Below are 27157 nucleotides of genomic sequence, written 5' to 3'. Positions count from 1 at the left end.
TCGGTCCGGGTTTTGGGGCCGAAAAGCATGATATGAGGTATAACCTGGTAGTGCTGGGGTACTCTCTGGAGCCTTGAACCAGGTTTCTGTCACTGCACAGATATCAATGTTCTCCATACTGAGGACAGCTTCGACTGCATGCATCTTGAGGTTAAGACTGCTGGCGTTTAGCAGCATTACCCTTAGTTTCTTGTTCCTTGTGCTGTCTATGGAGGTGGGTTTGACTTTTGAGCCTTGCCTAAAAAAGGCACTATGGGGGTGGCAAGAGCCTTTGCCAATATCCGAAAGCCCAGGGGTGACAGGTGCAAGCCGTCCCTAGCGAAGCAATGTGGCTTGTCGAGCATGTCATCCCAGGCTGACAGACAATGGATCCCCTTTGAATGACACCAAAATTTTAGCCAATTGTTAAAATCGATCATTTTGTCTTTATACTGTGGCATCATTCTAGGTGAGGGTAAGATGCTGCTCAAGGTCAGGGTCATACCGGCCTGGGCTACATGATCAGAGAGCTCCTCTATGTCTCTTTTCATGTAGTCGAGGGAGGTACGTCTCAGGTCATTCACGCCAGCATGTACAATGACTGAGTCATATTTGTATTTGCTTTGGAGTGACCTGAGTGCTTGCGTTATGTGTCAGATCCTAGCACCCGACAGGCAGCTCACTGTGACCTTCTCTTTATTCAGCCTGGTGAGCGGGACGTCAGTGTGTCTGACAACAGAGTCACCTATTACAAGAGTATCAGGTGTGTTATTCAGCCTTAAGGGCTGTGACTGCTTGGCACACTGACTTTGTGTGCTATGTGTTGTACGTGTTTTGTTTTGGGGTAGCATTTGCTTGGATGTCTGCTTTGCAGGTCTCTGTTGCTTAGGTAGATTTTTATTTAGAGCCTCCAAGTATGTTTTTGTGTTTTTATGTGTTTGGTTCGCTGTTGTGGTGGGACTGTGATATTGGAATTGTGTTGTGTGAGGTTACCTTCTCCTCCTGACTGGTTACACCAGTTTTGAGATGAGAGAGCTTAGCCTTTGGCTATATGATTGCATCTCTCACATATATTTGAACCTGTTTGGAGGAGGAGAAGGTTGTCAGTGTACAGGAGACAGTTGTAACATTGCCTCAAAATTCCCACATTCACCAGCTGGACTGGCGAGGAAAAGTACAGTTTTGTACCTACCATAAATGTAGATGTTCGAAGATCCACATTGCTGCAGTCATAACCTGTGGGTAGTCCGCTGTCCTCGGTCGGCCCGAATACCAAAATATTAGGCTGGCGTCGGTCATGGGCGCTCAGATCTGACGTCAGAGCGTCATGGTATTAAAGCGCATGACCGACGTCATATCCTCAGTCTTTTCTTGCCCCAGATGTCAGAAGGCCCTAAAAAGAAAGGCCACAGCCAAAAAAGGAAAAACCTATGTACAAACAACCTCTACCACCCAAACCATACAACCACTCCAACCTACAGAGGGGAAGGAGGGAGGGTAAATTGGACTGCAGCAATGTGGATCTTCGAACATCTACATTTATGGTAGGTACAAAACTGTACTATGTTCTTCATCTCACATTGCTGCAGTCATAACCTGTGGGTAGAATCCCAAAGCAAAGGTAAAGGGAGGCTGGCAAAATCATAAAGCATTGGGAGCTGCTAACATGCCCTGTAAGACTGCAGTGGCAAATCCAGCCCTAGATTTGGAATAAAGAGGGAGATGGTAATGTTTAGAAAAAGTGTGCACTGAACTCCAAGTAGCTGCTTCCAAAATATCTTTAGTAGCTACACCCCTTAAAAAGGCAGTAGAAGTGGCAGTAGCCCTAGTGGAATGAGGTCTGATTCCAGCCAGAATCTCCTTACCATGATTAGAATAACAAAAAGCAATACAATGGCCAATCCACTTAGAAATAGTTTGTTTTGTAACAGGTTTCCCCTGAGAGGCCAAAGCAAAAGAAACAAATAACTGTTGAGACTGTCTGAACCCTTTAGTCCTGCTCAAATCATAACACAACTGCCTGTGAATATCCAAAGTGTGCAAAATTTTCTCCCCTTTATTTTGGGGGTCAGCATAAAAAGTAGGCAAATGAATAGATTGGTTCAAGGCCACATTTGAAACCACTTTAGGCATAAAAGTAGGGTTAGTACGCAGAGATACCCTATCCTTATGAAAAATCAGGAAGGGTTCAACTGCCATTACAGCTTGTAATTCAGAAACCCTTCTAGCAGATGTAATGGCCAACAAAAAAGCAGTCTTCCAAGACAAAAACTTTAACTCAGACGTAGCTGCAGGTTCAAAAGGAGGTAAAGTAAGCTTTTCCAACACAAAATTGAGATCCCAGGAAGGAGTAGGAGCTCACTGGGGTCTTATGTTCTTTGCCCTCTAAGGAATTGCTTAAACAAAGGATGAGAGAATAATGGTGGGTCACAGTCATAGTGAGCAGAAATGGCTGCAGCATGAACTTTTACAGAGGAGAAAGACAAACCCTTGTCTAATAATTCCGTAAGATATTGAAGAGAAACACTCAAATCAGGCCTGGAAACATCAAAGCTCTTTGCTTTGCTCCAAATAAAAAATCTCCTCCATTTATCAGCATAAACTTTCCTTGTACTAGGCCTTCTGGCCTCCAAAATAACATTCAAAACTTGTTGAGGAAGCTGCAACGCTCCAGGTTCTAGAACAGAATATGCCAGGCTGTTAGATGCAGGGACTGAATCCTGACATTGAGGAAATGATTGTCTGCCTGAGACAAAAAGTGTGGAATTGAAGGCAAAGGCCAAGGAGGCTCCCGTACTAAACTCCTCAGCAGAGGGTACCAGTGCTGTCGAGGCCAATCTGGAGCTATTAGAATCATGGAGGGCTTGTCTTGTCTGACCTTCAAGAGCACCTTGGGAAGGAGAGGCAGAGGAGGAAAGGCATAGACGTGAAGATTGCTCCAACTGAATGATAGAGCATCCACTTTCCAAGCTGTTGGATGAAACATCTTTGTGCAAAACTTTGGCAACTGGAAATTTAGTGGAGAAGCGAACATATCTATGTCTGGAGTCCCCCATATCACTGTCAACTGTCGAAATACATGAGGATCCAATTTCCACTCGTGGGGATCCACCATCTGTCTGCTCAAAACATCTGCTAAGGAGTTCTGTGCTCCTGGCAGAAACCTTGCCTGAAGAGTGAGGTGCAAACTGAGAGCAGTCTCCCACAAAATCATAGCTTGCCTGCAAAGAGGGTACGAATGGGTTCCCCTTGCTTGTTGATGTACCACATGACAGTTGTGTTGTCTGTTTGAATCAACACTTGTCCTGGGTGAAGTAGATCCTTGAAAGTCATCAATGCAAATTGGACTGCTAACATCTCCTTCAAGTTGATATGTAAATGTTGAAGTCTGGCAGGCCACGTGTCTTGAACCCATTTTCCATTGAGGTGAGCTCCCCAAGCCTTGTCCGAGGCATCTGTCGTTAAGATCTGACTCGCCTCTGGTCGGGTCACACAGAGTCCCTTGTTTAGGTGACATTCCTGAGCCCACCACAAAAATTCCTTTTGAATGCAAGGTATTATCTGAATGACAGTGTCCAGATCGTGGCAGTGCTGCGTCCATACATTTTTGAGATACCATTGTAACTTCCTCATATGCAGTCTGGCATTGGGAAGCACCAGAATACAATTATTCACTTTTTCTGACATCTGGAATTAACTGAGGCAAGAAGAAACAAAAATATTCCCCAACGGGGTACTTAGCCCAACTTGGTTTCGGTCTGAAACTCAGAATACGAAAATTTCAGAACGCCGAACGGCACTTGCAAACGCTGCTTCTGCTTCGGACCATGCAGCAAAAAAGACTGAGGATATGACGTCGGTCATGCGCTTTAATACCATGACGCTCTGACGTCAGATCTGAGCGCCCATGACCGACGCCAGCCTAATACTTTGGTATTCGGGCCGACCGAGGACAGCGGACTACCCACAGGTTATGACTGCAGCAATGTGAGATGAAGAACATCCATTGACTGACCTTTGGACATGCTAGAGTAATATAGGGAACTGAATTAAAATGGACCAATAGGGGACAAGGTAATCGTAGAGAGTATAAGAGTAAGTAGTGCTTATGGTTTATTAGTGCTAACTTGTAAAATTACTTATTTGGACCAGTGAGGGGTGGTCTTAAGTTTTTGGCCCCTCTGAGGAACTGCTTCAGCAGTGGATGAGAGAAGAGGGGGTGGTTTTGTATTGTAATGTGCTGAAATGGCTGAAGCATGAATTTTGATGGAAGAAAAGGAAAGGCCCTTGTGAAGCATCTCAGTTAAGTATTGAAGAATATGAGGTAAACTGGGCACAATTATAGCCATCCCCTGAGTTTGGCTCCAGGAACAGAATCTTTTCCATTTTTCAGCATATGATTTTCTAGTACTAGGCATCCTTCCCTCAAGAATGACATCCATCACTTTGCTTGCTGAGGGATGGTAACGGAGAGATCAGGTAATTAGCCAGGCTGCAAGTTCAGGGTTTGAAGCTGTGGGTGCAGAATCTGGCCCTCCTGCTGGGACAGCAGGGCAGGGGTCTGAGGCAGGTGCCATGGTGCCAGCAGTGACACACTGCGCAAGAGGGGGTACCAGTGTTGGCGTGGTCAGTCTGGTGCAATCAGCATTGTCCTTAGTTTGACCTGTTTGATCTTTAATAGCACTTTGGAAAGGAGAGGCAGAAGGGGAAAGGCATAAACTGATAGTTTTTTTCCAGGTGAAGGACAGGGCATCCACTTTCCAAGCTTGTTTGTGGGGAGTCCTTGTGCAGCATTTGTCCAATTGGTAGTTCTAAGGGGAGGCCAACAGGTCTATCTCTGGGCTCCCCCATTTGTCTCTCAACATGTTGAATACCTTTGGTTCCAGTTTCCACTCGTGTGGGTCCATGAGATTTCTGCTTAGGTCATCTGCCAGTGTATTTAGTTTTCCTGGCAGGAATTGTGCTTGTGGGTGCACTTGGTAGCTCAAGGCTTTGTTCCACAGAGCCATGGCTAGTCTGCAGAGAGGGTATGAGTGGGTTCCCCCCTGCTTGTTTATGTACCACATAACAGTGGTGTTGTCCATCTTTACCAATAAATGCCCTGGAAGAATGTGGTCCTTGAAGGCTGCCAGAGCATTTTGTACAACTAACATTTCTTTTTGATTGATATGCAGGTGCATTTGACTTGGGTTCCATTTACCCTTAATGCACTGCCCTGCCAAGTGAGCCCCCCATGCATAGTCTGATGCATCTGTTAGGGTTTGGGCAGCAGGGGGTACAGTGAATGGCAGTCCCTTGTTTTGGTGACAAGCCTCTGCCCACCAAAGGAACTCTATCTTTAGACAAGGTATGGTCGGAATCATTGATTCTAGATCCTGAGAATGTTGATACCATAGGCTTTTTAGATGCCATTGTAGTTTCCTCATATGCAGTCTTGCATATGGAATTAGTAGAATGCAAGAGGCCATGAACCCCAGGGCTTGCAGTATTTTCCTTGCAGATAGCTGGGTCTTTGTGGCCAGTAATTTGAAGTAGGCTGTCAAATGAACTTGTTTCTCTGGCGTGAGGTAGGCAATCTGGGAAGTTGTATTCAAGCTTGCTCCCAGGATTACAATTTGTTGGTAGGGTACAATATGTGATTTCTTTTTGTTTATGGTGTACCCCAGAGAAGTTAGTAATTTCTTTACAAAGGCCAGATGATTTAATAGCATGTCCTGGTTTTCTGCCTGAGTTAGACAATCGTCCAGGTAAGGGTATATATGAATATTTCTTTGCCTGCAAAATGCAATAACTGGAGCTAGGCAATTTGGCTTATCTACTGCGCCCAGGGTATTCACAAAAGGCAGTGCAGAGAACTGACAGTGCATGTAGCCTGCTCTAAAGCGTAGGTATCTTCTGCAAGATTCCCTTATTGGGATGTGTAGGTAGGCTTCCTTTAAATCCAGTGTTGCCAACCAGGCATTTTTGCCCAGCATGGGAAGCAGCTGAAGAAGAGTTAGCATCTTGAATTTTGGGATTACCAAAAAGGTGTTTAGGATAGACAGGTCCAGGATAGCACGCCAGGAATTGTCTTTCTGTGTACCAGGAAAATTCTTGAGTAGGAACCTTGCCCCCATTCTTCTTCTGGGACAGGATGAATACCCTGATGCTTAGAGAAGAGAGAAAGTACAGTTGTGTACACTTACCATAAATGTGGATGTTCAAGTGTATTCATTGTTGCAGTCATTACATTTGGGTAATCTGCTGGCAGGTTGCCCTCAGTTGGCCTGAATAACAAAGTCTTGGGTCCTGCGTCAGTTGCTGTCTCCTCTTCCATGATGTCAGGTCATCAGGGGTATAAAACTTGCAGCCGACGCCATTTTAATCAGTTTTGCTTTTCCCAGATGTCAGGTGCCCCCCAAATGGGGAGCAAAAAAAATATATATATATATAAAACTATAAATATATAAATGCACTTTACAACACATAAAATTTACCTTCAATTAAAAGCAAATACACCACAAAGGCTTTGAAGCATAGTGAAGGAAAGAAAAGGTATAGAAAGGGGGCTGGCAGGCGGGTAACCCGGACTGCAACAGTAAATACACTCGAACATCTACATTTATGGTAAGTGTACACAACTGTACTATGTTCTTCGTGTTTCACTGCTGCAGTCATTACATTTGGGTAGAATACCAAAGCTATGGATGGGAGGATGGAACTAAACAGCATTAGGAACAGCTATAAGGCCCTGCAGGACTGCAGTGGCAAAGCCTGCCCTGGATTTAGAAAAGAGAGGTAAATGGTAATGCTTTGTGAACGTATGAACTGAGCTCCAAGTAGCAACTTCTAGAATGTCTCTGGTAGGGACCCCTCTGAGAAAAGCTGCTGAAGTAGAGGCAGCCCTGGTGGAACGGGATCTGATCCCCTTGGGCACAGGTTTAACATGGTGCAAGTAGCAGAAACTAATGCAATGGCTTATCCATTTAGAAATAGTCTGCTTGGATATAGCCTTCCTCTCTGATCCTGCAGCAAATGCCACCAGTAGTTGCTCAGACTTTCTTAGAGATTTTGTCCTGTTTAAGTAGAATCTTAGTTGTCTGTGTACATCCAATGAATGCAGATTCCGCTCCCCCTTGTTCTGCGGATTTGGGAAAAAAGTTGGCAGGTGAATGGTCTAGTTAAGAGCCACACTGGATACCACCTTAGGCATAAAAGAAGGCTTGGTCCTGAGGGCCACCCTGTTCGGGTAAAATATAATGAAAGGCTCCACTGCCATGAGAGCCTGTAGTTCTGAAACCCTTCTAGCTGAAGTGACTGCCAAAAGAAAGGCTGTCTTCCAAGAAAGAAATTTTATATCTGCAGTAGATGCTGGTTCAAAAGGAGGTAGGGTGAGTTTTTCCCAGCACAAAATTGAGGACCCATGCAGGAGTTGGCGCTCTCCTGGGAGGCCTTAAATTTTTGGCCCCTCTGAGGTACTGTTTTAGCAGGGGATGAGAAAAGAGGGCAGGCTCTGTGTTGTAATGAGCCAAGATGGCAGAGGCATGGATTTTTATTGAAGAAAAATATAGGCCCTTGTGAAGCATCTCAGTTAATTATTGCAAAATCTGAGGAATATTGGGCTTTGCTGTGTCTATTTCTTGTGCTTGGTTCCAAGCACAGAATCTCTTCCATTTATCAGCATACGATTTTCTAGTACTAAGCCTTCTGGCCTCCAAAATGACATCCATCACAGGTTTACTGAGAGATGTGGTTGGTGAAATTAGTTGATTAGCCAAGATGCAAGATTCAGAGTTTGGAGCTGAGGGTGCAGAATTTGATAGTTCTACTCAGACAATAGGTGAGGCAAGTACCACGGAGGAAGGTGTGACATATTTCTTAGAAGTGGGTACCAGTGTTGGTGAGGCTAGTCCGGAGCAATTAGAATCATTTTGGTTTTTTCGTGTCTGACTTTTAGTAAGACCATGGAGAGTAGAGGCAGAGGGGGAAAGGCACAGAGTGATAGATTTTTCCAGCTGAAGGATAGAGCATCCACTTTCCATGCTTTTTTGTGATGAGTTCTTGTGCAGAATTTGTCCAACTGATAGTTTTGGGGAGAGGCAAACAGATTTATGTCTGGGCTCCCCAATGTTTGTGTTAACATGCTGAAGTTTTGTGAATCCAGTTTCCATCCATGCGGGTCCATAAGATTTCTGCTTAGGTCGTCTGCCAGAGTATTTTTTGCTTTCCTAGCAGGAATTGAGCTTCAAGATGTATTTGTTAAGTCAAGGCTATGTTCCACAAGGCCATGGCTAGTCTGCAAAGGGGGTAGAAGTGGGTACCCCCTGCTTGTTTATGTACCACATAACTGTGGTGTTGTCCGTCTTTATCAGTAGTTGTCCTGGATGAAGGAAGTCCTTGAAGGCTGTCAGAGCATTCTGATCAGCTAGCATTTCTTTATGGTTGATATGTAGATGCATTTGGTTTGGGCTCCATTTGCCCTGAATGAATCTCCCTGCCAGATGCCCCCCAAGCATAGTCTGATGAGTTTGTAGTCAGGGTTTGGGTGACAGGGGGTAGAATGAATGATAGTCCCTTGTTTTGGTGACATGCCTCTGCCCACCAAAGAAACCCCTGTTGCAGGCAGGGAATGAGAGGAATCATTGTTTCCAAGCTGTGACAATGTTGACTCCATAAGCTTTTTAGGTAACATTGAAGTTTCCTCATATGCAGTCTCGCATTTGGAATTAGTAGAATGCAGGATGCCATGAACCCCAAAGCCTGCAGAATTTGTATTGCAGACAGCTGGGTTTTTGTTGCCACTTGTTTGAAGTATTTTGTCAATTGAATTTGTTTGTTTGGCATGAGGTAAGCCATCTGGGCAGTTGTATTCAAGCTTGCATCCAGGAATGTAATTATTTGAGAGGGTACCAGTTGTGATTTCTTTTCATTTATGGTGTATCCTAGGCATGCTAGAAGCCTTTTAACAAATGCCAGATGTTGAAGATGTGTGTCCTTGTTCTCTGCCTGAATGAGACAATCGTCCAGATAAGGATAAATTTGAATGTTTCTTTGTCTGCAAAATGCAATTACTGGTGCCAGGCACTTTGTAAAGACCCTGGGTGCAGTAGATAAGCCAAAGGGCAGTGCAGAGAATTGATAATGCAAAAAACCTGCTTTGAAGCGGAGGTATCTTCTTCAGATTCCCTTATTGGGATATGCAGGTATGCCTCTTAAGTCTAGAGTTACCAACCAGGCATTCTTGCCTAGCATAGGCAGTAGCTATTGTAAAGTCAGCATTTTGAATTTTGGAATGTCCAGGAACGTATTTAGAATTGATAAGTCAAGAATTAGACACCATGATTTGTCTTTTCTGCGTACCAGGAAAAGTCTTGAATAAAATCCTTGTCCTTTTTCCTTTTGTGACACTGGTTGAATAGCCCCCATATCCATGAGGGACATGACTTGTTTCTGGGCCTCTGCCCACTGGTTTGGTGGCAGATCTGGCCATCTGTTTGGAATTGGCAATGTGTGGAAATTAAATCTGTACCCCTTGGATACTATGTTTAATACCCACTCGTCCTGGGTAATTACATGCCAATTTTGAGCATGAAGTGCTAGTTTTCCCCCCCAAGGGGGCTGCCAAAAGATAAGTGCTTGGAGATGGCAGAGGAAAGTCATTGAGACTTTTACTGTAGGGTTGTGCTTTGTTACCTCCTGATTTGGAGGTAGAGGCACCCCATTGCTTTGACCTGTAAGATCCTTGTGATTGAAATCTGGAGCCTTTGGAGAGTCTGGGTTTGCCCTGAGCTGCTCTGTTGGACACAGGAAAGGACCAATTCTTAGTAGGCCAGTGTCTACTGAACCTGGGTGGCTGCACTTGCAAGAAATCTTTTACAGTTTGCATAGATTTAGCTTTGTCTTCTATTTTCTTTAAAACCTCTTCTGCCTTATTACCAAACAGACTGTCCTGCTGTAAAGGGGCATCCAATAATTTAGCTTTAACATGATCAGGCAGATTTTGCTTCTTCAGCCAGGCAGCCTTCTTATCACAGATCCAGTTACGGCAGCCCTGCAAGAGGCCTCCAAGGAATCAAAACCACATTGCAAAGTATGCTTTCCAACCTGTTCTGCTGAATGCAATAAATCCTGTAACTCTTTATTTTCCACACAATCAGAAATCAACATAATTTTCTGTTTCAGTAAGCCCATAACATGCTGTTGATATTTAAGCATATGAAACTGGCAGTTTAAAGCCCTGATTGCCAAGGTTGCAGACGTATAAACCTTCTTTCCCCATCTATCCAGCGCCCTGGAATCTCTATCAGAAGGGTTAGGATTTTTGGCTGTAGAAGCCTTAACACCCTTGGTACCATGAGAAATAGTTTCAGGGTCAGCAGCAGGATTTTTGAAAAGAAATTTGTGGGAGTCAGGAACCCTGTAATATCTGTCTGGCTTACTAGGAGCCGGAGGCAGGGAATCAGGAGCCATGCTTGATTCCGAGAACACATCATCAACAATGTCTAAAACAGGAGTTACTGCCAAAGGCCTATGCTGAGGAAGAAGAAGAAAATCCCTAAGCCTCTTTTTAGACTCTGAGAAGTCCTGACTCTCCCAGTGAAAATGTTCCCTTAAAGTATGCAAAGTCTCTCCAAAAGAGTAATCCTCAAGAGGAGAAACAGAAGGGATGGATTCCTCTGCATCAGAGTCCTCATAAGGTGGAATAGAAAATTCCTGATCAGAAGAGGAATCAGAAGAAATGGAAACCTGATCTGAAGATTCATAATCAGTGCCTTGCCTAAGCCTCTTCGCAGGGGTGGGTTGGGAATCCCTGATCAGGGTAATTAAATCCTCAGCCATTTTGATCATTTGTTTTTTAGGCATAGGGGCCAAAACACGTGGCTCATGAGTCGGTTTTTTAGACACAGAAGTTGGTTTTGGCCTTGTTTTTGATGATGGCATCGGCTTAATATACAAATGTTGAGGCCTGAAAACACCCTCAGAAGCCGGTGCCTGCTCAGCGGCTCTGGACCCAGCCAAGGGAGAGACATCCGCGGGTTCAACACTTGCAGCATCTCGTGGCATACCAGACTCTGAATGGGTCTCGGTAGAGGCCTGCGACTCAAAAGTAGCGGGCATCAGGGGCTGCGAAAGAGCCTCACTGAGTACCGGCGACTGGCTTAGGAGAAGCTTCGTCGTCGGTTTTGGACCTCGACTGTCTGTCTCTGTCTTTTTCCTTGCATTTTTTGTGAACTCCGGTAGTCGGATTGCTAACCGACGACATTTCAGGATAGTTAAATCTTGAACCAAAATATTTAGAAGCAAAAATATACCGACACTTAATAGTGCGTTGGTTAAATTTAGCACAAAACCGACAGCATGGCACGTTGTGATCAGGGCCTAGGCAAGGAATACAGTACAAATGAAAATCCTTATGAAGTATTTGCTTCCCGCAAGTAATGCAATTATTAACTTTTACTGACATCGGTAAGGAGCAAGAAAAAGTTTCCCTAACAGGGTACTTAGCTTTAGTTTAAAGACTTCGGTTCTGAAAATCGAAAACGAAAATTTCAGGAGTCAGCCGACCGGCACTTGCGAACTGCTTCTGCTTCTGGCACTGCGCGGCAAGAAAGACTGGTTAAAATAGCGTCGGCTGCATGTTTTATACCCCTGACAACCTGACGTCATGGAAGAGGAGACCGCAACAGACGCAGGACCCAAGACTTTGTTATTCAGGCCGACTGAGGGCAACCTGCCAGCAGATTACCCAAATGTAATGACTGCAACAGTGAAACATGAAGAACATCTTGCTTTTCAGCCTCTGCCTACTGATTTGGGGGTAGGTCTGGCCAACCGTTTGGGGTTGGTAAGGAGTGGAAGTGAAATCTGTATCCTTGGGAAACTATATTTAAAACCCATTTGTACTGGATAATGAGTTCCAAATTTTTTGCATGCAGGGCAATCTTTCCCCGCTAAAGGAACAGGCAGTTGAGCAGGGCTTGGAAGGTTTAAAGTTAGGTCATTGAGACAGTTTACCATGGGTGGAGTCTTACTACTCCCTGCTTTGGAAGTGGGAGCCCACCACTGCTTAGGCCGGTGAGTACCCTGGGACTGAAGACTGGGTGTTCTGCAGGTTCTAGGTTTGAACTGAGAAGGCCTGGAAGAGGCAGGAAAGGACCAATATTTTGAGGGCCAATGCCTACTAAATCTGGGAGGCTGTACTTGCAGGAAATCTTTAACAGTTTGCATAGATTTAGCTTTTTCCTCCATCTTTTTAAGTACTTCTTTTGCTTTGTTGCCAAACAGGCGGTCTTGTTTAAGGGAGCATCCAGTAATTTAGCTTTAACATGATCTGGCAAAGATTGCTCCTTAAGCCAAGCATGCCTTCTAAGTACAGACCCAGTGACAGCAGCCTTGTAAGATGCCTCTAATGAATCAAAACCACATTGCAATGTATGTTTTCCAGCTTGTTCAGCAGAATGCATTAAATCCTGTAATTCTTTATTTTCAGCACAGTCAGGAATCAACATAATTTTCTCTTTAAGCAATCCAGTAATATGCTGCTGATACTTTAACATATGAAACTGGCAGTTTAAGGCCCTAATGGCCAAAGTTGCAGAAGTGTATACCTTCTTACCCCATCTATCCAGCGCCCTGGAATCTCTATCAGAGGGGATAGGGTTTTTGGCAGTAGTAGCCTTAATGCCCTTGGGTCCCTGTGAAATGGTCTCAGGATCCGCAGTAGGATTTTTAAAAAGGAACTTGTGAGAGTCAGGTACCCTGCAATACCTATCAGGTTTTCTGGGAGCAGCAGGTAAAGTGTCAGGGGCCAGGCTAGATTCTGAGAAGGCATCATCTACAATGTCCAGTACAGGAGGGATAGCTAAAGGCCTGTGTTGAGGCAGGAGTAAGAATTCCCTAAGCCTCTTTTTGGAGTCAGAGTAATCCTGGCTTTCCCAGCAGAAATATTCCCTAACAGTATGCAAGGTTTCACCAAAACAGAAAACCTCTGGAGGGGAAGCAGAGGGAATGCAGTCCTCTGCATCAGAATCCTCATAGGTAGATAAGGGCAAATCCTGGTCATCAGAGAAAACAGAAATTTCAGAATCCTGTTCAGAAGAATCAGATGGAAAATCAGTCCTAGGTCTCTTAGAGGGAGAAGGGTGGCTTCCCAAGATTAGAGTAATAAGGTCTTCAGCCATTCTTATCATTTGTTTCTGTGGCATAGGGGCCTGACCATGTGGTCTGGGCATCGGTTTTCTGGGCATGGATCGAGTTTTAGGCCTTGAAGAAGAAGATGGCGTCGGTTTAATATGCAAGTCAGTAGGCCTGAATACACCCTCAAAAGCCGGTGCCTGCACAGCGGCTTCGGACCCATCCAAGGTATAGACATCCACAGGTTCCATAGTCGAACAAGCATCTTTGCGGCATACCGGACTCCCGAATGGGTCTCAGTACAGACCTGCGAATCTGAAGTAGCGGGTATCAGGGGCTGCGAGAGCGCCTCACTGAGTACCAGCGAACTGGCGACTAGCTTAGGAGAAGCGTCGTCGACAGCTTTGGACCTATGTGGTCTGTCTCTGTCTTTATCTTTGTGTTTTTTCGGAATGTCGGTAGTTGGGTGGCTTACCAAAGTCATTTCTGGATAACTGAGCAGAGTACCAAAATATTTAGATGCTCAAATAAACCGACGACGAATAGTACAAGGTTTGAACAAGGCACAAAACTGACAGCGATGTACATCGTGGCCTGGGCTTAATGAAAATCTTTATGAGGTATTTGCTTAACACAAGAAATATAATTCTTAACTTTTACTGACATCGGTTTAGAGAAAGAAAAAGGATCCCCAATGGGGTACTTAGCTTAGCTGAAGACTTTGGATCTGAAACTCTAAAATGAAAATTTCAGGAGTCGGCCGACCAGCACTTGCGAACTGCTTCTGCTTCGGGCACTGCAGGGCAAGAAAGACTGATGTAATGGCATCGGCTGCATGCTTTATACCCCTGACTACCTGACATCATGGAAGATGAGACAGCAACTTACGCAGGACCCAAGACTTTGATAATCAGGCTGACTAAGGGCTACCTGCAAGCAGATAACCCAAATGTGATGACTGCAACAGTGAAACACGAAGAACATCAATCGAAGTAATTTAAATAACTTGTTCTAAAACAAAAACACTATTAAAAACCAATGCATTAAAATGTTACAATTGTTATAAACAATGCTGCTCTTCATGTAAGGGCACTATTAAGGGACAACATATCATTCAACACTGGAGGGTTACTTGCACGGAGTCTTATTTGCCACATAAGCACTTGAAATTCTAGGTTAATTTCCCACGCATCACCTCTTGGGTTTAAGGGAACCTGTTCTAAGATAAAAAAATAAAAACTTTTTGTTTTCTGCAAAATTCAAAGTGTATTTATGTAATGCACACTTATGATTATGTTTTTTAAATCATAATAATGCTTGTATATGCACTTAAGAGCACTTTCATTTTTGCCTATATAAAATGAATGGCAAAAAGCAATACAAACAACACCAGTAGAATTACAATTATAGGAATTATTTAAATTACACTCAAAAGAAATGGTCTTTAGCTTCAGACTTCTACCTCTGCTTACAGTGTACACAGGACCCACATTTTAACATGCCTTTAGAGGCTCTCAGAGAATCTTTACATACAAAAGTTGTAGCATCTCTCTCAAAGCATTCCGTAAGATTGGTCATTATAAGTAAACTGTGGTCCCCCACTTAAAACTTTCCGTTTACTCACTGCACTAAAAAAGTCTCAAATTATTAACTATTATCTTTCTAATAGCATTAGAGCAAGGACCGTATTTCATGCTCATAGTCTGTTCGAAGGGTTCTTTGTGTATTTCATCAGAATGACCTTTATAAATACCTTTACCTAAAATAGGATAAGATTTAACCTGTCGATTAGCAACCATTTCCTCTTTGATCTCATATAATGTCTTAGAATAATCACAATCTATAAACATTTCTATAATAATATAAATTTCAGAAATAAATTTGTCATTATCTGAAATAATTCTAGACATCCTTACCAGCTATCCCTTAAATAAGCTCTTTTTTTGATGGTAAGGATGACTGCTGTTATAGTGCAAGAATGTATTTGAATATGTTGGCTTCTATATAACTCTGACTTAAACTTGTACTTTATAAAGTTCTTAGACAAAGTAACATCTAGGTAATTGACAGCAGAAACTGAAAAATTGTATGTAAACCTTAAAAATTCAATTGTATGTGCACAAACACTTGCTCCCACCTGGAATGATCACAATTCTCTCATTAAAAAATCGGAGGCCTAAATCATAAAAACTATGCAGACAATTTCAAAGCCTTATCCCTTTTCTCAGTATCACACAGATTACTGATAGGCAACCTCTGCCTTGCATATACAGCTTCAATAGACCCTAATTCTATCTGACCTATTACACATTCATAAGTCCAATAGTATTGTAAACTATGCTCAAAGGATCTCAAACTGTTTTGCAAAATAATTAGAACATATTGCAAGGATATGTATATATCAGAGAGAATATCGCTTCTATAAACCAATCTTCTACCGCATATAAAGCAAAGTACTTCTCTTACTTAATTCAAACATAATTTGGATAAACAAATGGGTATCCCCAAATGCATCCCTGTCCCTCATGGATAAGGGGAAACATGTAAATGTCCCAACATATCCTTGTATGTTCTGTCTCTGGGTTATTCAAATGTGAGATAGAAGGTCTATAAACTACCATGGGAATGTAGGGCTAATCTTCTTAACATCTACACAGATAATTGTCTACGACCCTGTGTGATTAGTGATGTCATAAACCTATATGATTAGTGATGTTACTTTCAGTCTACTGCACTCAAAGTTCTGTAGGAATATAGAGTTGTACCTGCTAACTTACAATTGCTGCATGGAATTTTTACGACCATCAAGCATTCTTTTTGTGTGTGTGTGTGTGGGGGGGGCTCTAGGGACAAGGATTTTACCCCCAAGTCTCTAATTCTGTGATGCTCTTAGCTGACAACATGTTAAGTTATTTCTTGTGAAAACAGCCTTTGACTTCAGTAAATTCTATACATACCTTAGCTAAGATGAACTTCACCCCAATACTTTTACATCTCCATTCCAATTACTTGTTTGCACCTACCAAATCAGAAAGTCAACTAAATAAAATTTAACAGTGTCAGTTTTTTTATTTTCAGTCATTTACATTAGTTGCTCAGAGCATAACTTTGATGGAAGAATGGGCATCTATACTTGTAACTTAGTCATAATGTACAGGAGTTGCACAGAATGAATAACAAAGAACCATTTACATTATTTTTTCTTACCTCTTTGTGTATTTTTGTTCGACTTTTAACTTCAGCTACAATCATACCCATGATAATCCCCTTGCATGTAGCAGCCAAGGAGAAGAACTTCTTGTTAGAAGTAATGTCTCGATACCATGAATCAGGATATCTTTGGAGGAAAATGCAATTAAATATAAACTTCAGTAAAAAAATAAAAATACATACACAAAGTATTATGTTAAAGTACTTATTTATGCAAAAGACCAGCTTGAACTTCAGTGTACTAATGAATGTGTACTTTCAATATACACCCATGACAAGGTGCATCCAGTGATAGCATTTAGTCAATGACTTATTCAAGTTTGCACCCGCACACAAACACAAACAGATGTATATATGGCAGACTTTTCTTCTGTGGCTTGGCATGATTAGAAACAATACGACAATAAAGCAACTAATTATTGATTTAATTCCTTATTTTCTAAATAATGGAACAGCATGTCCCCCAAAAGCAACATAAAATGGACAGTTTTGAAATCCTTAAAAAAAACCTGCACAGTGCACTACATTACTACTGTATACAAATGTATTCAGTATAGTTATCTAAAATTCATTAGAGAGTACTTAATTTTAAAGTTTTTGTAATTAATTGTATCCTCTCATTTATCTATGCAATATATTTAAAACCAAGTATTCTTCCAGTATAAAAAAAAAAAACATCACCTTCAGGTTTCTAAAATGTTACTAAAAACATACATCTTAAATCTCTTGGATCTTTCCATCCATTCTCATACAACAGTTCAGTCCAACTCACATAATTACACATACACTCATTGAAAAATTGTTATAGCCTTTTGTTCTTTTGCATTACCAGTGGGTAATGTGCCGACACACCTGTTTATGTATTGACAGATAATAATGTATTGTCAAATACTGAAAATCTTGTAAGAAAGCTGCTCTTCTATTAATGTACAGTTCGGCAATCTGGACTGAATTTAGTGTGTTACATTCTTTCTCAGCTTTCTGTGGATCAGCTATGAAAATAAACTTTCCTCAGTAGGGCTAACGCACTTAAATAAAATGTATATAAACAAATGAAATAATTGTGTCCTTATATTTTGTCAGCATTTGTTTTATTTTTAATTATTCATATGGTAACAAGGTTGACCAGAAGATGCTTTTCAACCACAACCTAGCAAACTCTGCATGGTACATCAGCTTTTAAACACACTGTAGTGTAGAACAGTAAAAAAAGCATATTTACCACACTTTCACACACCAAGACTCAAAAACAGTATATGTATGACAAATTAGTCACAATTACAAGCTACTGCCTACTTAATGTGGATTAAGGTTAATATGTACATATGGCTTGAGAATTCAGGATTTGTAATTACCTGATTTTATATAGTGACATTAGAAGTAAACCACAGGGAAAAAGAAGTCGCTTGTGGGCAGCTACAAGACTAAATTAAGATGATTTATTAGATGCTGATTGGTCAAAGGTACTAAAACAAATGCTTGGCTGAGAATTTTGTATAAAACCCAGTTTACAAAAGAATGGACAATACAGAGAAAAAAATGGAAAAAAAATCATTTGGTCATAGAATTCTAACAAACCATTATAGGACCATCTTAAAACCTTAACTATTGATACTACTACCGTTATCCAATTTCAGTTTTGAACATTTTGTGATAGTGGCATGATGGCTTGTGAGAGGGGTGTGTAAATGAAAATTATGCATTTACTATAATGATAGCTCCATGTTGTTTCAGATTTGTCCAGTTCAACATTTGGGTTGTTGGTTTTATTTGGATCTGACCTCAAGACTTTCTCAGAGCTTTAGATCAGAGGCTCTGACTCCTCCCCTACCCACAATCAAATCCTTCTACCTAAATGACCTCAGATCGAGTTTGCTGACCCTTACTAACCCTAGGGAAAAAACAACTTGAGAAGTATACAAGAACTCCTACAGACTATAGTCAACAAAAATTACTATCATTATGATAAGTACACAACTTTCACATCTGATGTCTATTTTCATCCGATTCAGCATTTAGGACAGATTCCCAAGCTGCCTAAAAGGACTTGGATGGTATCAAGAAGGTCATTCCTGAGAACGGTAGAATCAAAAGATGAGCGAGCTCTAGTCTACACATCCAACTTGCAATGAGACATAAAATCATGAACCACTGACCAAGTTGCTCCTGCAAAATGTAATCAGTGGAGACTTTTCACATGAATACTACAGAGGTAGCAATTACTCCATTGGAATGATCTTTTGATTACGAGTGCAGAGACAAACCTCACGTTTTATATACAAAAAAAAAAAAAATACAGTTTTGAAAGCCGCTTAGAAACTAACTTTTGACACATGATTTCCCAGTTCTGATTTGGAAAAGGAGCCAAAAAGTTGATCTGATTTTCTAAAATCTTTGGTATGGTGCAAGTAAAATCTGATCTGTCTGTAAGCATCTACGGTATGAAGAATATGTTCACCTCTGTTAGAGAAATTGGGAAAAAAGACTGGCAAACCAAAGTAATTGGTTCAAATTTGCCTCAAATAACACTTTTAGGAGAAAGGTAGGATTTGCTCTCAATGACCCTCTGAGGAAATGAGAAAAGGTGGCTTGCACGAGAGCAAAGCAAAAAACACGAAAGCGAGGACGAATGCAGGCTGGAAAAGATCCTCCAATTTTATTAACACACAAACCACAAAATGGTAATCCACAGAATGAACGCCTTCACAGTTACAGCGTTTTCGTCCAAATAGACTTCATCAGATAAAATTACCTTTTACTTTACGGTATTTATATATAAAAACAATTTCCACAAGCACCAATCATTAAACCATTCTGTTTTAAACGTACAAATCAACCTACAAGCTACTGAATAAATAATTAATTCATCACTTCCTGTTTCCATAATAATTGATTCTTTGTATATGAATAAATAAACTTTTAAATAAATAAATAAATATATAAATATTATTTATACATTAAAAACTCCTATAAATGTTGACTGTTTACAAATATTCTAAATTACATGTTAAAAATATGTTAAAAATGTTCGTTGAAAGTCTTTTTAATGAAACTATTCTAACCTGAATGCTTAGTACAAATGTTACTTAAAATACAGCAAGGGTGACACCTACTGCCAAGATCTGGTAAGGGAATGCAAAGATCACACTCTAGCAGATCTTATTGCACGAGAGCACTTGTAATTCAGAAATTCGTTTAGCAGATGTAATAGCAATTAGGAAAGCAGTTTTCCAAGAAAAGTACTTGAGGCCAGCTAATGCTGCTGACTCAAAAGGGGTTCTGAATCAATGTCTGAAATAAGATTGTGACATCCCATGGGGGGACTGGGTCCCAAACTGGCAGCCTCAGAAAAAAAGCTCTTTTGAGGAAACTTTTAGGTATTCTAAGCAATGGGAGTGACACTATGGCCTATGTGAAAATCTGAAATGGCAGCCATTTGAATTTTGATGGTAGGAAAACTAGATCTTTGGTGAAAATGTTCTGAAAGAAATTCCAATATCAATGGGAGGGGGGGGCAGAAAAGAGGTCCAGTCCTTTTTGATAAAGCCCAAACAGAAAATCTCCTCCATTCACTTTTATAAACCTTTTTACTTGATTGCTTTTGAGAAGAAGAAATTATGTGAACTATAAGAGAAGACCGCCAGGCATCTCTGGCTATTGTTAAAACTAAAGAAACCATGTAGTTAACTTTAGGACTTGTAGATCTGGTAGAGGCATCCCGAATGGGTGACTCAAAAGATCCAAAGTGGGATCCAGCATCCAGCGTAGGCATAGCAAATGAGGTCAAAGGGCACGAAACAAACCTGTCGAGGCCAGAACAGGGCAATGATGATCATCTTGGTTTTGCACCTCATGGCTTTCTGTATTAGTTTTGTCAGGAGAGGTATTAGTAGGAATACATAAAGGAGGTCCGGGGGCCAAATATGTACTAGACCATGTCTTGGTAACTGTCACAGTGGAGGGATGTGAGCAAAATAACTGCTGCAAGATTGGCCCTAGATGCTGAAAACCTCTACTATCACTGTTTGTTTAAGAGATCACTCATGCGGTAATAAGACTGTCCTGCTCAATTTGTCCAACAGCACATTCAACCTTCTGGGAATGTGTGTTGCTAACAAAAAATAATGGGAAGACATCACCCATTGTCAGACTCGCATGGACTTCCAATAAAGTAAATATGATCTCATTTCCCGTTGTTTGTGGATATACCACACTACTGACATACTGTTCATTTGGATGGGTATCACACCCTTGGGCAGACTGTCCTGAAAAGCCTGCAACAATAGCAGAGCCAGTCTCATCAACAAGATACTGATGTGAAGTTTGGCCTCTGCAGGTGACGAGTACCTTGAAATATCTTCCCCTCAAAATTCACTCCCCCACCCCAGAAGCATAGTGCCCATGGTTATTGTGGCCTGGGACATTTGTGGACAAAAGGATCTCCTTTCTGTTATTGATGGGGAGGTTATCCACCACCTTATATGCTTTCTGCATACTTGTGAAAGACAAATTTTGGCATGGAGGGAATGAAGACCTAACACTCTCTTGTGATATCTCTTTGTCTCTTACGTAAAGTGATGGTAGAGCCCATCATACCTAAAAAATGAAGAATGGATTTTGCTTGAGAACGCAGAAGCTGAATCACCTGAGAAGCAACTAGTCGATGACAGCACTCCTGTTGTTGGCAGTTTGGCAATTTGTCAAACTGTGCAGCTATGGCATCCTATGTATTCTATTTGCTTAGTATGAGGCAGTTGGCTTTTCGCATGACTGATTGTTATCCCTAACCAATCTGAGTAATAATGCTTGATGCTGCAGCAGTAAATCCTTGGAAGTAGCAGTTAAGAGCCAGTCATCTAGATATGGGAAGACTTGGATCCTTGCAGTAGAACACGAGTTGCTAGCACTGCCATAATCTTGCTGAACACCCTGAGAACTGTGGTAAGACTAAATGGCAGTGCTTTGAATTGTTTATGATGGGCTCCCATATGGAAACAGACAAATCTCCTGGATTGCCTTTGAATCTTTATATGGTAGTAGGCACCTTGGAGATCTTTGGAGCACATCCAAACATCCTTCCTCAAAAGAGGTTGTATGGACTGTACCAATACTATCTGGAACTTTGTCTGTTTGACAAACTGATTGAAGTGGCTGAGGTCCAATATTGGCCTGAGATCCCCTTCGTTTTCAGAACAAAAAAGAACTTGGAATAGACTCCAGATTCTAACTGGTCTGGGGGGACCTGTTGGATGGCTCTTTTTTCTAGCAACTTTGAAACTGCTGTTGCTGCAGATTCCAGCCGATTGGGTGGAATACTGGAAATCTTTAATCTATTCTCTGGAGGATACAAAAAGGGAATGGTATAGACTCTGATTGTTATCCTTAAAACCCAGGAATCGGAAGTAATGCTTCCCAGGCTTGTGGGTGCAAGGTTAAACTCCTCCCGACTATACCTCTTAACTGCCCAGATTTTCACAGAATCCCAGATTTTTGCTTCATATTTTTGGCTTGTTTCTCATAAAATTTGTGGTTTTCTCACAAATTAATAAGGATTGAATTCACTAAATAATGGCATACATTTGAGTTTCAGATTTCATATCTTTAGAAAATGCATGGTAACACAAAAAAAATAAGTTATGTCTTACCATAACGTTCCATCTGTGTTGTTGATCTTCGTTCATTCATTACTGATGGGTTATCGATTCCGTTCTCAGAACCTAGCCGGCCAATATCAAGCTCGCGCCAGACAAAAACTCTCGAGTCAATGTCCTACCCAGAATGCTCTGCTCCGTGTTACCTCAGATCGAGTCTGCAAGTTGATAGATAAAAGTAGAGGCTACCTCTGGTCATAACAGACCTACAAGAAAGGAGTACGTGAGATCAACCAAGAACCTCCGGAAGGGGAATGGAGGGTGGGAAGTAATGAATGAATGAAGCTCAACAACACAGATGGAACGTTATGGTAAGACATAACTTCTTTATCTGATGTTGTTAAGCTTCGTTCATTCCTTACTGATGGGACAGAATCCCCATTTACCTGTATTCCTGGGTGGCCCTCATGGAAGGACATTCCTGACCACCATGGAGCCAAAGGAAGCTCTACCTCTGGAGGTCAAGTCTAATTTGTAATGAAGAATAAAGGTATGAGGTTTGGCCCAAGTTGCAGCTGAGCAAATATCATTGAGGGAAGCCTTAGCATGGAAAGCTGCTGAAGTTGCCATAGATCTTGTAGAATGTGCTTTGACTCTGAGGCAAGGTGAGATTGTTTTTGTTGTAGATAAAGGCGATACAATTTCTCAACTATAAAGCCAATGTAAATTTTGATACAGGATGACCCCGTCTAGGTCCAGAAAAAGCCAGAAACAGTTGATCTGATTTACGGGTAGATTTTGTTCTGTCCAGATAAAATCGTATTTGCCTATGAACATCCAAGAAGTGCAGGCAATACTCTCCCTTGTTAGAATGGTTAGGAAAGAACAATGGGAGATCAATAGACTGGTTGATAGAGCGCTCTGACACCACTTTTGGTAAAAAGGTAGAATTGGTTCTCAGTGATACCCTGTTCCTTATTGAAGATAAGATAGGGAGGTTTGATGCAGAAGGCCTGAAGTTCTGACAATCGTCTGGCCAATGTGACTGCAATTAGAAACAAAGTTTTCCAAGAGAGATATCTTGAATCACAAGAGGACGCAGGTTCAAAGGGTGGAGCTGTTAAAGCTTGCAGAACCAAAATCAAATCCCAAGGTTGTACGGGTTCTCTAAAGGGAGGTTTTAGGTGGATAAGCCCTTTCAAAAAAGTCTTACAGAGTCTGTGTGACATTAGTGAAGAATCTTGAAAACCAATATGAAAATTTGAGATGGCAGCCAAATGTACATGGATAGTAGAGGCAGACACCTCAGAGATGTGATAAGTAATCCAATACCACCAAGACCGGGGCTGACAAGGGTTCTATTTGCTTAACTGCTCTCCATAGAAAGAACCTCTTCCATTTGTTAAGATAAATTAGTCTGTTGGCCGATTTATGAGATGCAATAAGAATATTACACATAGGGGACAAAAGGTTTTCATACCTGGCAATCATAGGAAGTGGAGAAACCAAGCTGTCAGTTTCAGGATTGTCAGATTGGGGTGAATCAGACCCTGTGGATGGGAGATCAACGTTGGGGATGGATTGAGGATCCACGGTTGATCTAGCAGGTGAGGCCAGAGGAAGGGAAACCAGACTAGTCAATGCCAATATGGAGCACTGAGGATCACTTTGCTCTTCAACTGTCGTGCTTTCTTTAGAAATCGGGAGATGAGGGGAAGAGGAGGATAGGCATAAAGAAGACCCGAGGGCCAAGCATGGACTAGAGCGTCCCTTGGTGACTATCCCTGAGGGGGGATGAGGGCAAAGTAGTTGCTGCACTTGTACTTGGTTGGGGAGGCAAATAGGTTGCAGCAAGGCTGGCCCCAGCGGTGGAAAATTTTTCCACTATCAGAGGATTGAGGGACCACTCGTGAGGCTGTAGAAGGTGGCACCTGCTCAATTTGTCCACTATCATGTTGGAGTTTCCAGGAATGTGCATTGCAATCAGAAAGCGGTTGTGAGCTACTGCCCATTGCCATATTCTCAAGGCCTCTCGGCATAACGGGCAAGATCTGGTGCCCCCTTGTTTGATGATGTACCAGACCACTAACATGTCTGAGTGGATCGCAATAGTCCCTGACGGAAGGATGGAGCGAAATGCTTGCAATACTAGAAGCACCGCCCTCAGTTCCAAGACACTGATATGCAAAAGGGCCTCTGTCTCTGACCAGGTGCCTTGGACCAGGTTTCCCTGGCATAGCCCCCCACCCCATCAGGGAGGCGTCCATGGTCACTGTGGCTATTGGTTGATGGGGTGGTGAAAGGGCGAGCCATTGTTGGGGATTTCAAGACATCCACCAGAGTAAATCTTGCTTGCATCTCTGAGTCACACTTATTTGAAAAAACAAAGGGCGTTGTAGAGGGTACTACTGAGTGAGAAGTAGCCATTGAAGAAGTCTCATGTGAAATCTGCCTAGGGGAACATTGGTAATCGAAGCTGCCACTGACCCCAACAGCTGAAGTACAGATCAAGCTGGGGATTTGTGGTGACAGAGCAGCGGTTGAACTTGTTGTCTTATTCTCTGAAGTCTGTGTTCTGCAAGGGATGCTGTGCAATTTCTCGTGTCCAACAGTACCCCTATGAATTACAAAGACTGAGTTGGGGTTGTGTTAGATTTCTCCCAGTTTATTGGGATTTCCAGGCTTCGAGCTGTTAAGAGAGTACACTGCAGGGCTTCTTCCAGTAGACGCTTGGTGGGGGCGGTAAGGAGCCAGTCGTCTAGATATGGAAATGCCTGGAATCCTTGAAGTCGCAAGTGAGCGATAACCACTGCCATGAATTTTGTGAACACTCTGGGGGCTGTAGAGAGACAAAAGAGCAAGGTTTGAAACTGGTAGTGACTGGCTCCTATACGGAAGTGGAGGTATCTTCTTGTGCATTTGTCCATTTTTATGTGGTAATACGCATCTTGAAGATCTACAGAGCACATCCAATTGTCTCCTTCCAGAAGAGGAAGGATAGACTGAACCTTGCCCATCCGGAATTTCTCTGTCTTTACAAATTTGTTTAGTGTACTGAGAACCAGAATTGGTCTCCAGTCCCCTGTCTTTTTTTGGCGCTAAAAAGAACCTTGAGTAAAATCCGGATCCCATCTGGTTTGGGGGGACCATCTGGATGACTCTTTTTTTGTAGCAGCTTTTTGATTTTGTGTGCTGCTGTTTCCCTTGGACTGGGTGGGACGTCGGATAACACTCTTGATGAGACTGGGCAAAGATGGAAGGGGATGTGATAGCCTCTGGATATAATCCGTTGTACCCAAGAGTCAGTTGTTATGTTTTACCAGGCAGAAGGGTACAAGGAGAAACGATACCCAACCGCTTCCAGAGGTGAGCAGTCGGGCAACGCTTCAGGAGCACTGATAGGGTTGGCCAGAGAAAGCATATCTGGAACCCTGGTTTTGCAGACCTCCTCTGCCCTGAAAGGGACGTCTTCCATTGGAGTTTCCACCTCTGCCTCTAGGAGAAAACTCAACACATGCATCCTGGAAAGAACCCTGTCATTTCTTGTGCCAGATCTTTCCACTCCTCTGATTTCTAAAGTAGAATCGCTGAGGGGTGGAGTGTCTGACACCAACAGCAGACAAGGTCTTGCCATCTTGTTCACAATGTGCCAGCGTATCCTTGACTTTAGGGCCAAACAGAGAAGCTGCCTCTATAGGGGCATTCATGAAGGAAGCCTTAAAGGAGTCCGCAAAGTCACAAAGGCGCATCCAAGCATGTCGTCTGGCGATAATACCTGAGCCTGCCGCTCTAGCCGCCCCTTCCATTGCGTGAGAAATAAGACACATGGAAGAGTTGGAAATGGACTCTAGAGTGGCTATCTGACAAGCCACATTATCACGGACTTCGTCAGAAACAGCTCCTGCCAAGGTTTCAGAGAGCTGGTTGATAAGATCTCGCTGAAGCCTGGTAAAATGTGCCAAATAATTCAAAGACCTTACGACGAAGGTCGATGAAGCAAACACACACTTCCCTATCAGTCGCCTGGGACTCCTTGTTGGGTGGATGGACAGTTTGGCTCTCTTCTGCCAACTCCTTCTTAGTAGCAGCTGCCACCATCATAACATCTACTGGGAGGTGTTCAACGGGGGAAGATAATATTTTATCTGGCCTCTTAGGTATCGCTTCCATGGTATAAGGAGCCTTTCATGCGTGCTGCACGATGAGCTGGGTAGGGGGCTGGGCAGGAAAATCCTGCAGGAATATGGATTCTTCAGAGTAAGGATTACAGGGCTTCCAGTCACCCCTCTGTCTAAGGATCTCAAGGATGTCACCAAAGGACAACTCATCAGAGAGTGACCGTGGGGACGCTTCCCCATCATCAAAATCCATACCTTCAGTCAATGACTCCTCAGTGGAGTCCATGTGTTTCCTCTTACACGATGCTTTGTGGGGTGCTTCCTCAGTGGCAGGTTCTGGGGAAGACTGCAAAGAGGGGGTCTCCTGAGGAGGAGAGACCTGAGGCTCTTATGCCCGGGAGTTGAAGCTTGTGGCAGTTGCGGCACAGAGGGGGGGAGAAGACTCCGACAAATGAGCTTTGCCACTGGAGGCAAGAGCCCTCTCCATGGCATGGAAGGCTGGCCCACCCAAGAAGGGATGCCCGTTGCCCAGTGCATTGAAGGCCACAAGGACGACTCTGGTTCCAAAGTGAGATCCACTATTGGAATCGGAGGGAGGGAAGCTGCTGTCGGAGTAATAGGCTTCGAGACTTGAGTGGAAGACGAAGGAGGAGTATATGTTGGGGTTTGAGGCAAAATATGCTCACCTGAATGAGGGAATGTGGACTTCAACGGTTGACAGAGACCTCTGCCCACAAGTAACTGGTCAACAAGCCCCAACATATCCTGCTCAGAAAGACTCTTGGTTGACCTCATAAAGAAGGCTGATGGCGATTCTGGCCTTTCTAGGAACGGACTATACTGACTGCTTGCAAAAGGATCCAATGACGGGGAATATTTGGGCCTTGCTAATTCAATAGGTGCAGAGCTCGGAGCAGAGGAAGTCTGCACTGAAGAAAACGGTGTGGAAAAGGTCTGCGCTGAAGATGTCAGCGCCGTAGCAGTTGAAGGTGTCTGCACTATAAAGGCAAAGGTCTATCCTGAAGGGTACGGTGCCGTAGTGGAATGTATCTGCACCGGCAATAAGGACGGCGCTGAGAAGGACTGCACCGAAGTACATGTCAGTGCTGAAAAAGTCTGCGCCATGGAGTACAGAAAAGTCATACT

The 27157-nt window shown here is 42.7% G+C and overlaps 1 protein-coding gene across 1 annotated transcript in view; it reads right to left on the bottom strand.

Moving 5' to 3' along the window:
- Positions 1–27157, bottom strand: part of NAA60 (N-alpha-acetyltransferase 60, NatF catalytic subunit) — a 961262-nt gene that overhangs the window by 838688 nt on the left and 95417 nt on the right. Inside the window, exon 2 of the mRNA XM_044089782.1 lies at positions 16300–16429. Coding sequence (XP_043945717.1) covers positions 16300–16429 — 130 coding nt within the window. The remainder of the gene's footprint in view (positions 1–16299; positions 16430–27157) is intronic.

This window comes from Protopterus annectens, chromosome 12.part0 (assembly GCF_019279795.1).
Source record: "Protopterus annectens isolate FY-2018-M chromosome 12.part0, PAN1.0, whole genome shotgun sequence".
In the NCBI taxonomy this organism is placed as follows: domain Eukaryota; kingdom Metazoa; phylum Chordata; order Ceratodontiformes; family Protopteridae; genus Protopterus; species Protopterus annectens.
This window is presented reverse-complemented; position numbering and strand designations above follow the sequence as displayed.